The 11,167-nt window shown below is 42.3% G+C and overlaps 1 protein-coding gene across 3 annotated transcripts; it reads right to left on the reverse strand.

Moving 5' to 3' along the window:
• On the reverse strand, positions 1-6,188 carry LOC125552647 (RNA-binding protein 39). 3 transcript variants are annotated; one of them, XM_048716277.1, is made up of 15 exons: positions 5,289-5,352; positions 5,029-5,097; positions 4,803-4,928; positions 4,618-4,690; positions 4,464-4,520; positions 3,974-4,029; positions 3,429-3,642; positions 3,133-3,219; positions 2,974-3,048; positions 2,794-2,877; positions 2,223-2,287; positions 1,082-1,289; positions 857-945; positions 335-449; positions 1-245 (listed from the first exon to the last, which is right to left on the reverse strand). In XM_048716277.1, exons 3-15 carry the CDS (start codon positions 4,811-4,813, stop codon positions 210-212), a joined length of 1,170 nt encoding a protein of 389 aa, XP_048572234.1. In that variant the 5' UTR covers positions 4,814-4,928; positions 5,029-5,097; positions 5,289-5,352; the 3' UTR covers positions 1-209. The 3 variants fall into 3 exon arrangements, with proteins under 3 accessions (XP_048572234.1, XP_048572233.1, XP_048572235.1); XM_048716276.1 differs by lacking the exons at positions 4,803-4,928; positions 5,029-5,097; positions 5,289-5,352 and adding an exon at positions 5,633-6,188; XM_048716278.1 differs by lacking the exons at positions 5,029-5,097; positions 5,289-5,352 and having other exon boundaries at positions 4,803-4,959.
• Between the last annotated feature and the right edge of the window lie 4,979 nt (positions 6,189-11,167).

Consider the following 11,167-nt stretch of genomic DNA (forward strand, 5'->3'; position numbering starts at 1 on the left):
TTAACATGGAACCACAACTCTTCTAATTACTTTTGGTGATCATTGAATTGTTTGATGCTACAACACGCTTGGATGCTTGATGGTGTAATGTTACAACTGATGAAGAGACATTTCCTCCACTAATATTGGCCAAAGGCACCGGCGATGAGGAGCGGGTGCACGACACCGAAGACGCTATTTCCAGCTTCTAAGCGAGTCCGCTGCCAGGTTCACTCTGGGAACTTCATTTCATACTGCTGAGTGGACTGACATAACAAAGAACAACAAACTAGTAAATTAGCAAACTAAATGCGCAAGGGAAAATCTCAAGTCAACAGGAAAGTGTGGCATTTACCATAAATGTTGCAGTAATCATCTTTCCCGCAAACCATCGCCCTTGAAGTGCTTTCTGTGCACCCATGGCGGCCGTTATGCTATCGAACCGCAGGTACACAAAGCCTGCGGTATTTCTGCAAATCAATGGCATTACCAAAGGTTAGGCCATAAGAATTTCTGTTACTACATAACAGGACTTCTCAAGGAAGATATGGTTTGAACTTTGGGATCATAAGTCACACAACCAACAGAAGTGTAGTTTTCTGCAAGAGATAAGGCCATATAACAAATAACAAAAGCAGAAAGCTTCACGGTTTAAAGCAAATGTACTATGATCCAAAAATGTAATATTAGTGAGCAAGCAAACAAGAAAAATAATGAAGTGAGCAGGCAATGTTTCAGTCTTGTCTAAGATAATCTACAAGAGAACTAGAGGATGTTTCAATAAAGCAGCGTGGCAATAGTGAAACAGCCAAAAAGGATTCTGACAGCATGGCTCAACACAATTGTTTGAATAAATTAATAAGAATCAGTTACTTACTTGTCTACAAAAATGTGTCTTACTTGCCCAAACTTAGAGCATTCTTCTCGAACATCATCTCTAATATCTAAATCAAAATCAGGATCCGTCTGCAACAAAAAGTGAGAATGTTATCAGATAGTTTTTGTTGAACCAAAGGGAGATCAAAGCTCCTCCAGGCTATATAACAAGAAAATATTGACCGTTGGCGGCAATAAGAATAACAATAATTCAGTAGTTAAATACCTCCACAGCTGGATCAAACATATTCTTGAGCAATAGGCATTCACTAGGTGGAGCCGTGTCAATGGACTGGGTAATAACCGGAATAGATGCCCCTGGAATTAAACCAAGACCAGGCACTGTAGACTGTAGCACAGGACCGGTTGCAGGAGCACCAAGAACTGACACAGGTGGTAATGCCACGGCAGAAGCACCCAACCCAGAAGTCAAACTGTAGATTGGCAGATTAAAAAGAAAGGTGATGTTAGATGAGAGCATTATGTAGAGATATGCAGATACCAAGATATTAAAAAAAAGGCGTTTATGATAAACTCATGATGTGCAACTGTTTTTTGAACTTGGAAAAGAAATCTTAAAAGCATCATGGCACAGGTTTCTTGCCAAGCTAACTTGTTAATATTTGCAAGAGCCTGAACATCACAAGAATATAAAGGTATTTTAGCAAGTTTTTCCTTCATGCGTTAAGCATTCATCATTCACACTTGATAACAACAAAATATTATTTTTACCCCAGTTCCTCATTTCTCAAGTGATCACTATTCGCAGTTAAATGTTAGAACTGTAGTGCAACAGAATATTTTAATCAAAAGTACACCAAAGAATTGGAGGAGGTCCATGGAGAATGACCTTCACAAACTATATATATGGTAACAAGTGTTGTTGTAGTGGTGGATGAATCCTGACGATGATATAGTAGAGGTCAATAACGAAAGATTTGGATACGAACTATTGGCACTCTTACAAGTAATATAATGGACATTCTATACTACTCAACCATCAACTGCAGGCTATGCAGCCTCTATCATAAGCTTCGTAGATAAGGAGAATTTGTATCCAATCATATACATTAAGCATCTACATTTTATGTGTCACTTCAAATGTTAGAAGTTCAGAACTATCTTGAGGTTATGACATAATCTAGGATGGGTGGGATGATGTGAAAAGCTCAAACTAATACGAACAAATATTTGAGTTTGCATGTATAGAAATAGCATACCAGGGAAAACTAAAATATATATTTGATCTATAAAATAGCAAAAGAGACATGAATGCCAGATAAGATTGTAACATAGTCATGGAAAGAATATATCCTGTCAAGGACAATATAAAGACAAAAAATGTCATCAACTTGACAGAAATATACCTGGTGGTGGCGCCACTACGGTCCAGTTTCTGCATAAGAAGAGCTCTCGAGCTAGCATTCAGTGCCTGCATGCATGCGACAAGTCAAACAATGATATTAAACTATCTAGATAACATTTGACAACAGTCATGCGTTGCCCTGCTCTTGAGCTGGTGTAAATGGCACTTATTTTGGATCAGAGGGAGTAACTTTTAACTGATTTCTCAGAAAACATATGACAACAGAAAGGTGCTTTGGCATATTTTAAAAAGCAAACAGGAATGTGTGCAATGGCTATTATGCATCAACTTCAAAATAATATGTAAAGATAGGACATACAGACTGCAGCAATGCAATTCATCATGTCACCCATTTTAGATACTAGAAATCTGAGAACCGAGGCAGCGGCATGGTTGAATAAAACAAATTTGCTGCTAAAAAGTATGAAGGCGTGGATACTAAACATACGCAATGGTTAAGTACTTTAATACCATGATACAAAAACCCTTTACAAGGAATATGATACATCATGTCCCAAGAAACCCAACTTAAAAAACAGAAAACATGTACAAAAATTCCCAGTAACACCTACCAAGCCTCCACCTTCGTCATCATCCAAATCGCCTGCGGTTGCCCCACTGGCTTGCACTCCCGGTTGCTCCGTCACAGCTGAAACCTGGTCATGATATTTGATTGGCATATTGGCATGTGGTGTAACAAAGTTAAAAGTTAAAACAACCAAGAGGGAGGCAGGTAACCCGTAAGAACTCACCTTGATTACTTTTCCAGCAATATCAAGTTGACCATTTAAACTCTGAGCAGCTTTTGCATCTTCCAGACGTGCAAACTAAGTAATGAGATGGAGCAGAGTGAGAAACTGAGAATTACGCACAAACAGAAAAATGAACTGCTTTCATAACAAAATACATGCCTGCACAAAACCAAAACCTTTACATAATCCGGTAAGTGGGTCTACAGGCAGCTGGACAAGCTCAACCAATCCAAATGGTTCGAAGACCTGGAAAAAAGAACCCTTAAATAATGGCACAAATACCACATAACAAGGATATATAAGCAGCAGTAACATGCATGACCCTATAAAACGAAATCAACAACCACTAGTTAAGGAGTTTTCAGTTATGTAAACTTTAGAAATAATAATTTTGTTTTCACGGGCAACAGGGTTATCATAGACCTGCACATATAAACTATATGCTTGATTATTACCAGTCTCAATTGCTCCTCTGTAATATTGGAGTGAAGATTTCCAACATACAACTTCCTTGCCCCACCTGATGCGGCTACACTTGACGAAGCATTAGACTGAACTAGATTCTTTTCAGCCTCTGATGGCTTAACGTCCACTGGTTGACCAAGAAGCGGTTGACCTCTAAGAGCAATCGCCATTGGAACCGACATAGCATCATAAAATTCAATATACCTGACAATGCAAGAACATTCAAATTAGATTATCAGCTGTCAACAAGGCCATCTTTATTTCTAGGGCCAATATCATGTGCTCCAAACAATATGCTGCAAGACGTTATCCCTAAAATATTGGCTGTTCACACGAATTCTATTGAAAATGCACAAAAATAGCAATGTGAAACAGCCATGTATTATGTTAAACACTGCATAGTCAAAATTATGTGTTCTATCTTCTGTCCATCATCACAACAAAATAAAATAAAATTGGGAACAGCAAGGGTGCAATGGTAACAAAAGAATTGCAAGACAATGCACAGCAAATATGATACACATTAAATACTCACCCGACTCCTTTAGAACGTCGTGAGTTTCGATCCATTATTAAGCGGACATCCCGGACCTAGAAAAATAACATGACAAAGTTTTAAAAAAAAGATCGATAATGCACTAAATAGCAAATAGATGAATATCAACAGAAAACATCTTATCACTGGTTAGTGTAAGGTCAAGGTGAAGGAACAATCCAAAAGCATTCATCAGTTAGGTTTCGGTTCATCTAATTAGAAAATAATATTCCTCTTTAACAGAACCAGCTTATTATCTGTTTAATTCAAGAGAAAGTTTAGCGAACTGACATTGTGTATAGTGTACATATCACAAATGTTCCACTCTCCAAAATAAAGAATAAAACAAGATAAACAGGGTGATTACTAGTATAACAAAAAGGGTGCAAAAATTGGAGGCTTGCCTTCCCGGCCCTTGAGTTAAAGAACAAAACAAGATAAACAGGGTGATTACTACTAGAACAAAAAGGGTGTAAAAGCAGATGCTTGCCTTCCCGGCCCTTGAGAAGAACTCATACACATCTCTTTCATCCGCCTTCAATGATAGCTGCCATTATGCTTATAAACATTAGCTTCGAGACAAAAATTCTCAAAATTGCATATACCAACAGGCTGAATATGTTAGCTTGTTAAATGAACGCAACCTGGAAGGCAAATACAGTTCTTTGATCTCTTTCTGGATCTGCTTCAGGTTCGGCACCATCTTCTTTCCTACGTCTGCAAACAGGAAAAAAATATTCATAAGAATGGATATATAGGAAAACAGAAACAACGATTACGAATCAGATATCATCAGCTCAAATAATTTACAGCTATACATCATACTAACATTCTCCCCATTTATCAATACAAATACAGTCAAGAGTCAAGAAGCACTGCAGTCAGTGTCACGAAAGGGAAAAAACAGACACCCAGCAAATCAACATCCTATCGGGGCGGAAGAAAAGGGTAAGCCCTGCATTGTAAGACATGCGATTGTTTAGGTAACTTGACTTTAATATCTCCTGCAAAGAGGGAGCAGAAATTAAAAGGCTTATTTGTGCAAGGGGACAAACATTGAGTCCTCTTTACAATAAGAGGCAATGCTTCAGTGAAAAATCCCAACACACCCCTTCATCGGAATTCTGCAACAGGAGAAATATAGTTCAGCCTTGTGTTCTGGATGCAGGAAATCTGTAATCACAGATGTCGTCATTGCTCTCAGAAACACGCTACCGAGCAAAACCGCAAAATGATATCATCACGTATAGATTTCCAGATTCATTATCCTATTATATGCTATGCCAACTTCATATAGGAACTCAAAATAAATCACCTTATATCCAAGGTCGGGCTCAATATCAAGACCAACTGAAGACTGCACTAGCACATTGAATCTGCAGGTTCCAATACTAATATTTAATAATCGTATTACTTTGAAGAAACCAAGGCATATGACATAAGAAATTTTAAGAAACACAACTGAACACTGGCTGCGGTCTGGTAGAGGAAAAGTACTAAGTGAAAATTTGATGCTATAGGTGCACAAATATGCAGCAAACACATCATCCCTTCCAATCCTAAGGTCGGTATATGCGCGAGCCAGAACACACAAACCCAGATGTACCATGTCACTATTAGAAAGCAATTCCGATAAAGTTCAGAGTCATGAAGTGGCACCTGACGTCACGGTCACGGTAGTCGCGCTCACGGAAGCGCTCTCGCTCTCGCTCGTCGTCGCCGCGGCGACGCTCCGACCGGCTGCGGCTCCTCCGCTCCCTCTCCCTCTCCTCGCGGTCGCGGTCGCGGCTTCTCCGCTCCCTGTCCTTCTCCCTCTCCCGCTCGCTCTCCCTGCCCAGCCTCTCCTTCTCCCTCACGTCCCGGTCCCGGTCGCGGTCGCGGCGCTCCCGGCTGCTGCGGTGGCGCTCCCGGCTCTCAAGGTCACGGTGCTCGGAGCGAGAGCGCTTGGACCGGCGCTCGCCGTCGTCGCGGTCCTCTCCGTCGCCGGCGCTGCTCCGGCGGCGGGAGCCGCGGTCCTTCCCGTCGGATCCGTTGGCCGGAGGCGCGGCGGAGGCCTCGACCGTCTTCTCGAGGTACTCGTACTCGTCGAAGTCCATGGCGATGACGAGGTGGAAACCCTAGATTCGTGGAGAGAGAAAAAGAGAAGAGGCGCCGCGGCTAAACCCCAGCCCTCGGCTTTTCTATCGGGAAGGACGGAAAGAATTTTCGCGACGCTGACTGCTGGACCACAGCCCGTGTCTTGTCGGTTCTGGTGGTAGAATTGAGCACGGGAAATCTCCTTGTTGGACTCTCAAGCTTATGGCCGGGGCTGGACTGCCTAATACTTTGGGCCTCCAGCAACGGCGCAAAAGAAAAGCTTTTCGTCGAAATCACTAATTAAGGAGTACTCGTTGCAAAGAACACTTCATTTTCGCGTTGAGATCTTCAAAACTAAATCTCATGTTAATAGGTTTTGACGAACTTTTTTTCCATGAAAAAAATCGGACGAAAAAAACCAAACCGGGAGCACGGTTTTTTTTCCCTTTCCGAAAGAGGCACGCCCGTGCCTCTCGCGAAATCACAACTGTGCCTCTTGTGGAAGCAAAACCGTAACTCTCGTGGAAGGAAAAAAAACAGAAAATGCGTTTTTTTTCGTTTTCGAGAGGCACGACTGTGACTCTCGCGAAAGCACAACCGTACCTCTCGCGGAAGCAAAACTATGACTCTCGTGAAAGAAAAAAAACAGAAAACGCATATTTTTTTCCCTTTCCGAGAGGCACGGCCGTGACTTTTGCGTAAGCACAATCATGCCTCTCGCGGAAGCAAAACCGTGACTCTCACGAAAGAAAAAAAAAACAAAAAACATGTTTTGTTTTTCCCTTTCCGAGAGGCACGGCCGTGACTCTCGCAAAAGCACAACCGTGCCTCTCGCGGAAGAAAAACCGTGACTCTCGCAAAAGAAAAAAAAACAGAAAACGCGTTTTTTTTCGTTTCCGAAAGGCACGGCCGTGACTCTCAATAAAGCACAACCATGCCTCTCGCGGAAGAAAAACCGTGACTTTTGCGAAAGGAAAAAACGCGTTTTTTCGCGCAAAATTTTTTTTATCGAAAAGCTAAGAAAGACCGGGGGAAAACCAAAACGAGAAAAACCGTTTAAAAAGGCGAAAACACGTGTGAAAAAATAAAAAAAAAACAAAATCCGAAGGGAGCGTCCAGAGCGCGACACGTGGCGAATGGCTGAGAGCGCGCCAAGTGGCGCTGATCGTTGCGAGGCTCCCGAAGGAGCGCTCGTTAACTAGTTGCTCCCACTTTTCGGGAGCAACTAGTAAACGCGCCCTCCTTCGGGAGCCTCGCAACGACCAGCGCCACTTGGCGCTCTCAGCCATTCGCCACGTGTCACGTTCTAGGCGCTTCCTTTGGATTTTATTTTTTTATTTTTTCGCACGCGTTTTCGGCTTTTAAACGGTTTTCTCTGGGTTTTTTTCGACATTTTGGTTTTCCACCGGTCTTCCTTAGCTTTTCAATAAAAAAACGTGAAAAAACGCGTTTTCTTTTTTTCTTTCACGAGAGTCACGGTTTTGCTTCCGCGAGAGACATGGTTTTGCTTTCGCGAGAGTCACGGTCGTGCCTCTCAAAAACGAAAAAAATGTGTTTTCTGTTTTTTTTTTCGTGAGAGTCACGGTTTTGCTTCCGCGAGAGGCACGGGTGTGCTTTCACGAGAGTCACGGTTGTGCCTCTCGGAAACTTGAAAAAAACACGTATTCTAAATTTTTTTCGCGAGAGCCACGGTTTTGCTTCCGCGGGAGGCACGGTTGTGCTTTTGCCAGTCACGGCCGTGCCTCCCGGAAAGGAAAAAAACGTGTTTTCTAAAAAAAAATTCTTTTGTGAGTCACGGTTTTGCTTCTACAAGAGGCACGGTTGTGCTTTCACGAGAGTCACCGCCGTGCCTCCTTGGAAACGAAAAAAACACGTTTTCTCTTTTTTTCCTTTCGCGAGAGTCACGGTTTTGCTTCCGCAAAAGGCACGGTTGTGATTTCATGAGAGGCACGGGCGTGCCTCTTTCGGAAAGAGAAAAAACCGGTGCTCCCGGTTCGGTTTTTTCGTCTGGTTTTTCGTGAAAAAGTTTGTCAAAAACTATCAACATGGGATCTAGTTTTGAAGATCTTGACACGAGAAATCCAACGGTGAAAGCGGTTTGAGATTTGGACGCACGGTTTGAGAGATAATACGTTTTGAATAAATGGATCTACAAAAAAGGAAAAACTCACGGGTTGCGACAAGTGGTGCGTTGCATGTGCGCCACTTGTCGCAACCAGGGGAATTGGAGTGATCTTTGCCACGAGTACTCCTCAATTAGTGATTTCGGAAGAATTCTCTTCTATTACTATAGTACAAAATTCTTCAATTTTTGAATTTGAACTAGCATCCCCTGTGTTGTAGAAGCAATTGATAACCGTTGCTTTTTTGTTTCAAGGGATGAATCTCCATTGTTTATCAAGACCAAACTCAAGTGATTCAAAAGTTGATGGTTCTTGGATTCACGGCGTAGGGCCGCATGTCAGTACTCTGCCAAACTAGATCTTTCTGGACTTCTCGCGGGTCACATTGTACACCTACATGGTTGTACCCTAGCAATCTATCGAGTTAAAAAAATTGTTTAAGCTAATATCAAGGAATGCATCATCAGACGTTTTTTTACAAATCAAGACACTCAAATATAGATGGAGAGCCCCCTTAGTGGGTGCCATTATAAATGGATCTGGAGAGCGAAACTGCCTCTCAAGATCAAAATCTTTCTTTGGCAAGTATCACAAGATGTTGTACTCACTAGACAAGTGATGCATAGGAGAAAATGGCCAGGCAATCCCAGTTGCTCTTTTTGCAAGGATGTTGAGATCTCTCAGCATCTGTTCTTTACTTACACCGTTGCTAAGTGTGTTTGGTGCTCCATTGGGGTGACGTTGGGGACTAATAGTTGCTCCAACAATTACTGGCAGTTCTTCGCTTTGTGTTATACTTTTCTCCCTGGTGGTGAGAAGTTCTATACGGTGGGCCTTGCGGCTGCTTGTTGGGCAATTTGGCTTGCTCGTAACCGTGCAACTTTTGAGAAGAAGCTGATCAAAACACCTTTTGAGATAGTTTTCTCCATGTGGTCGTTCTTACTCTACTGGACAGGGCTGCAGCAGGGGGAGACGCTGAGGAGCTGCGCGCGGGAGCTGATGCTGTCAGGGCTTACATGATGTAGCTGATGAAGATGTGAGACGCTGTCAGGCGGCCGATCATCGGCGAATGATGGACGGGGGGAGATGAAGAGCTACGCTGTGCCTGGTTACATTCTGCTTTAGGGCTATGCTAGCCGTTGGTCTCAGCCCCTTGTGTTTGGTGCTTCCCACCTGGTCGGAGGTGTAATAGTCTTGCTTAGTCTCTTTTGAACTTGTAGTGTTGCTCAGGTTTTCGCCCCATAGCATTCGTCACAATGTCGGGCAAATGCGGTGGGTTTCCTGAAGGAAATATGCCCTAGAGGCAATAATAAAGTTATTATTTATTTCCTTATATCATGATAAATGTTTATTATTCATGCTAGAATTGATTAACCGGAAACATAACACATGTGTGAATACATAGACAAACAGAGTGTCACTAGTATGCCTCTACTTGACTAGCTCGTTGATCAAAGATGGTTATGTTTCCTAACCATAGACATGAGTTGTCATTTGATTAACGGGATCACATCATTAGGAGAATGATGTGATTGACTTGACTCATTCCGTTAGCATAGCACTTGATCGTTTAGTTTGTTGCTATTGCTTTCTTCATGATTTATACATGTTCCTATGACTATGAGATTATGCAACTCCCGTTTATCGGAGGAACACTTTGTGTGCTATCAAACATCACAACATAACTGGGTGATTATAAAGGTGCTCTACAGGTGTCTCCGAAGGTACTTGTTGGGTTGGCGTATTTCGAGATTAGGATTTGTCACTCCGATTGTCGGAGATGTATCTCTGGGCCCTCTCGGTAATGCACATCACTTAAGCCTTGCAAGCATTGCAACTAATGAGTTAGTTGCAGGATGATGTATTACGGAACGAGTAAAGAGACTTGTCAGTAACGAGATTGAACTAGGTATTGAGATACCGACGATCGAATCTCGGGCAAGTAACATACCGATGACAAAGGGAACAACGTATGTTGTTATGCGGTCTGACCGATAAAGATCTTCGTAGAATATGTGGGAGCCAATATGAGCATCTAGGTTCCGCTGTTGGTTATTGACCGGAGACGTGTCTCGGTCATGTCTACATTGTTCTTGAACCCGTAGGGTCCGCACGCTTAAGGTTTCGATGACAGTTATATTATGAGTTTATGAGTTTTGATGTACCGAAGGAGTTCGGAGTCCCGGATGAGAACGGGGACATGACGAGGAGTCTCGAAATGGTCGAGACGTAAAGATCGATATATTGGACGACTATATTCGGACATCGGAAAGGTTCCGAGTGATTCGGGTGTTTTTCGGATACTTGAAGAGATCAACAACATACTGCCTCCGGAACTATTGAAAGAATGGTACAAGGGGTAAGAAAGATTTCAGATGGCACTCCGGTTGAGAAGGGAGGAAAACTTGATAAGATGAGAGAGGTCGAATGAAAACACGACACTCTGGTTGAACGGATAAGCAAAGGAAAGAACATGTTCTACACAATACGTGATGATGAGTGAAGAGTGAAGAGGGCATCATCACAATGCCTCCGGAAGAAAGAATAGAAGATATATCATTGGAATAAGAATGGAGAAGAAAAAAGGCCAACTTCTGCCACAAATGAGCTTGAAAAGCATCCTTGCAAAGAAAGATTGCACGGTGTTGTTGGACAATCAACAACGAAAAGAATAAGCTTGAGTATTCTATAGTCTCACCTAAATAGCTTGGCGTAATCATGGTCATAGCTGTTTCCTGTGTGAAATTGTTATCCGCTCACAATTTCACAGAACATTCACCGGGAGGATAAAGGTAGAGCTTGGGTCATTTATAAACACCATAGATAGCAACAATCCTTAGGGAAGGCTTTAGGTGAAATATAACCCAAGATAACTTCAAAGAAGAGATTGATGGACTTAAAATACCTCATTCCTAACAACATGTGAATCATGAAACATGAACCCAAATTATCAAGATGACATAATACCACCCCCAATGATACGGTAGAAAGAATT

Source organism: Triticum urartu, chromosome 4 (assembly GCF_003073215.2).
Source record: "Triticum urartu cultivar G1812 chromosome 4, Tu2.1, whole genome shotgun sequence".
NCBI classification, from domain to species: domain Eukaryota; kingdom Viridiplantae; phylum Streptophyta; class Magnoliopsida; order Poales; family Poaceae; genus Triticum; species Triticum urartu.

Excerpts from the sequence above, each read along its gene's own strand:
- LOC125552647 (XM_048716276.1), bottom strand. The coding sequence starts at position 6,069 with ATGGACTTCGACGAGTACGAGTACCTCGAGAAGACGGTCGAGGCCTCC. Across the intron at positions 4,521-4,617 it reads GAACTGTATTTGCCTTCCAG|CTATCATTGAAGGCGGATGA; the intron begins GTTGCGTTCATT and ends GCATAATGGCAG. Across the intron at positions 2,288-2,793 it reads ATGACGAAGGTGGAGGCTTG|GCACTGAATGCTAGCTCGAG; the intron begins GTAGGTGTTACT and ends GCATGCATGCAG.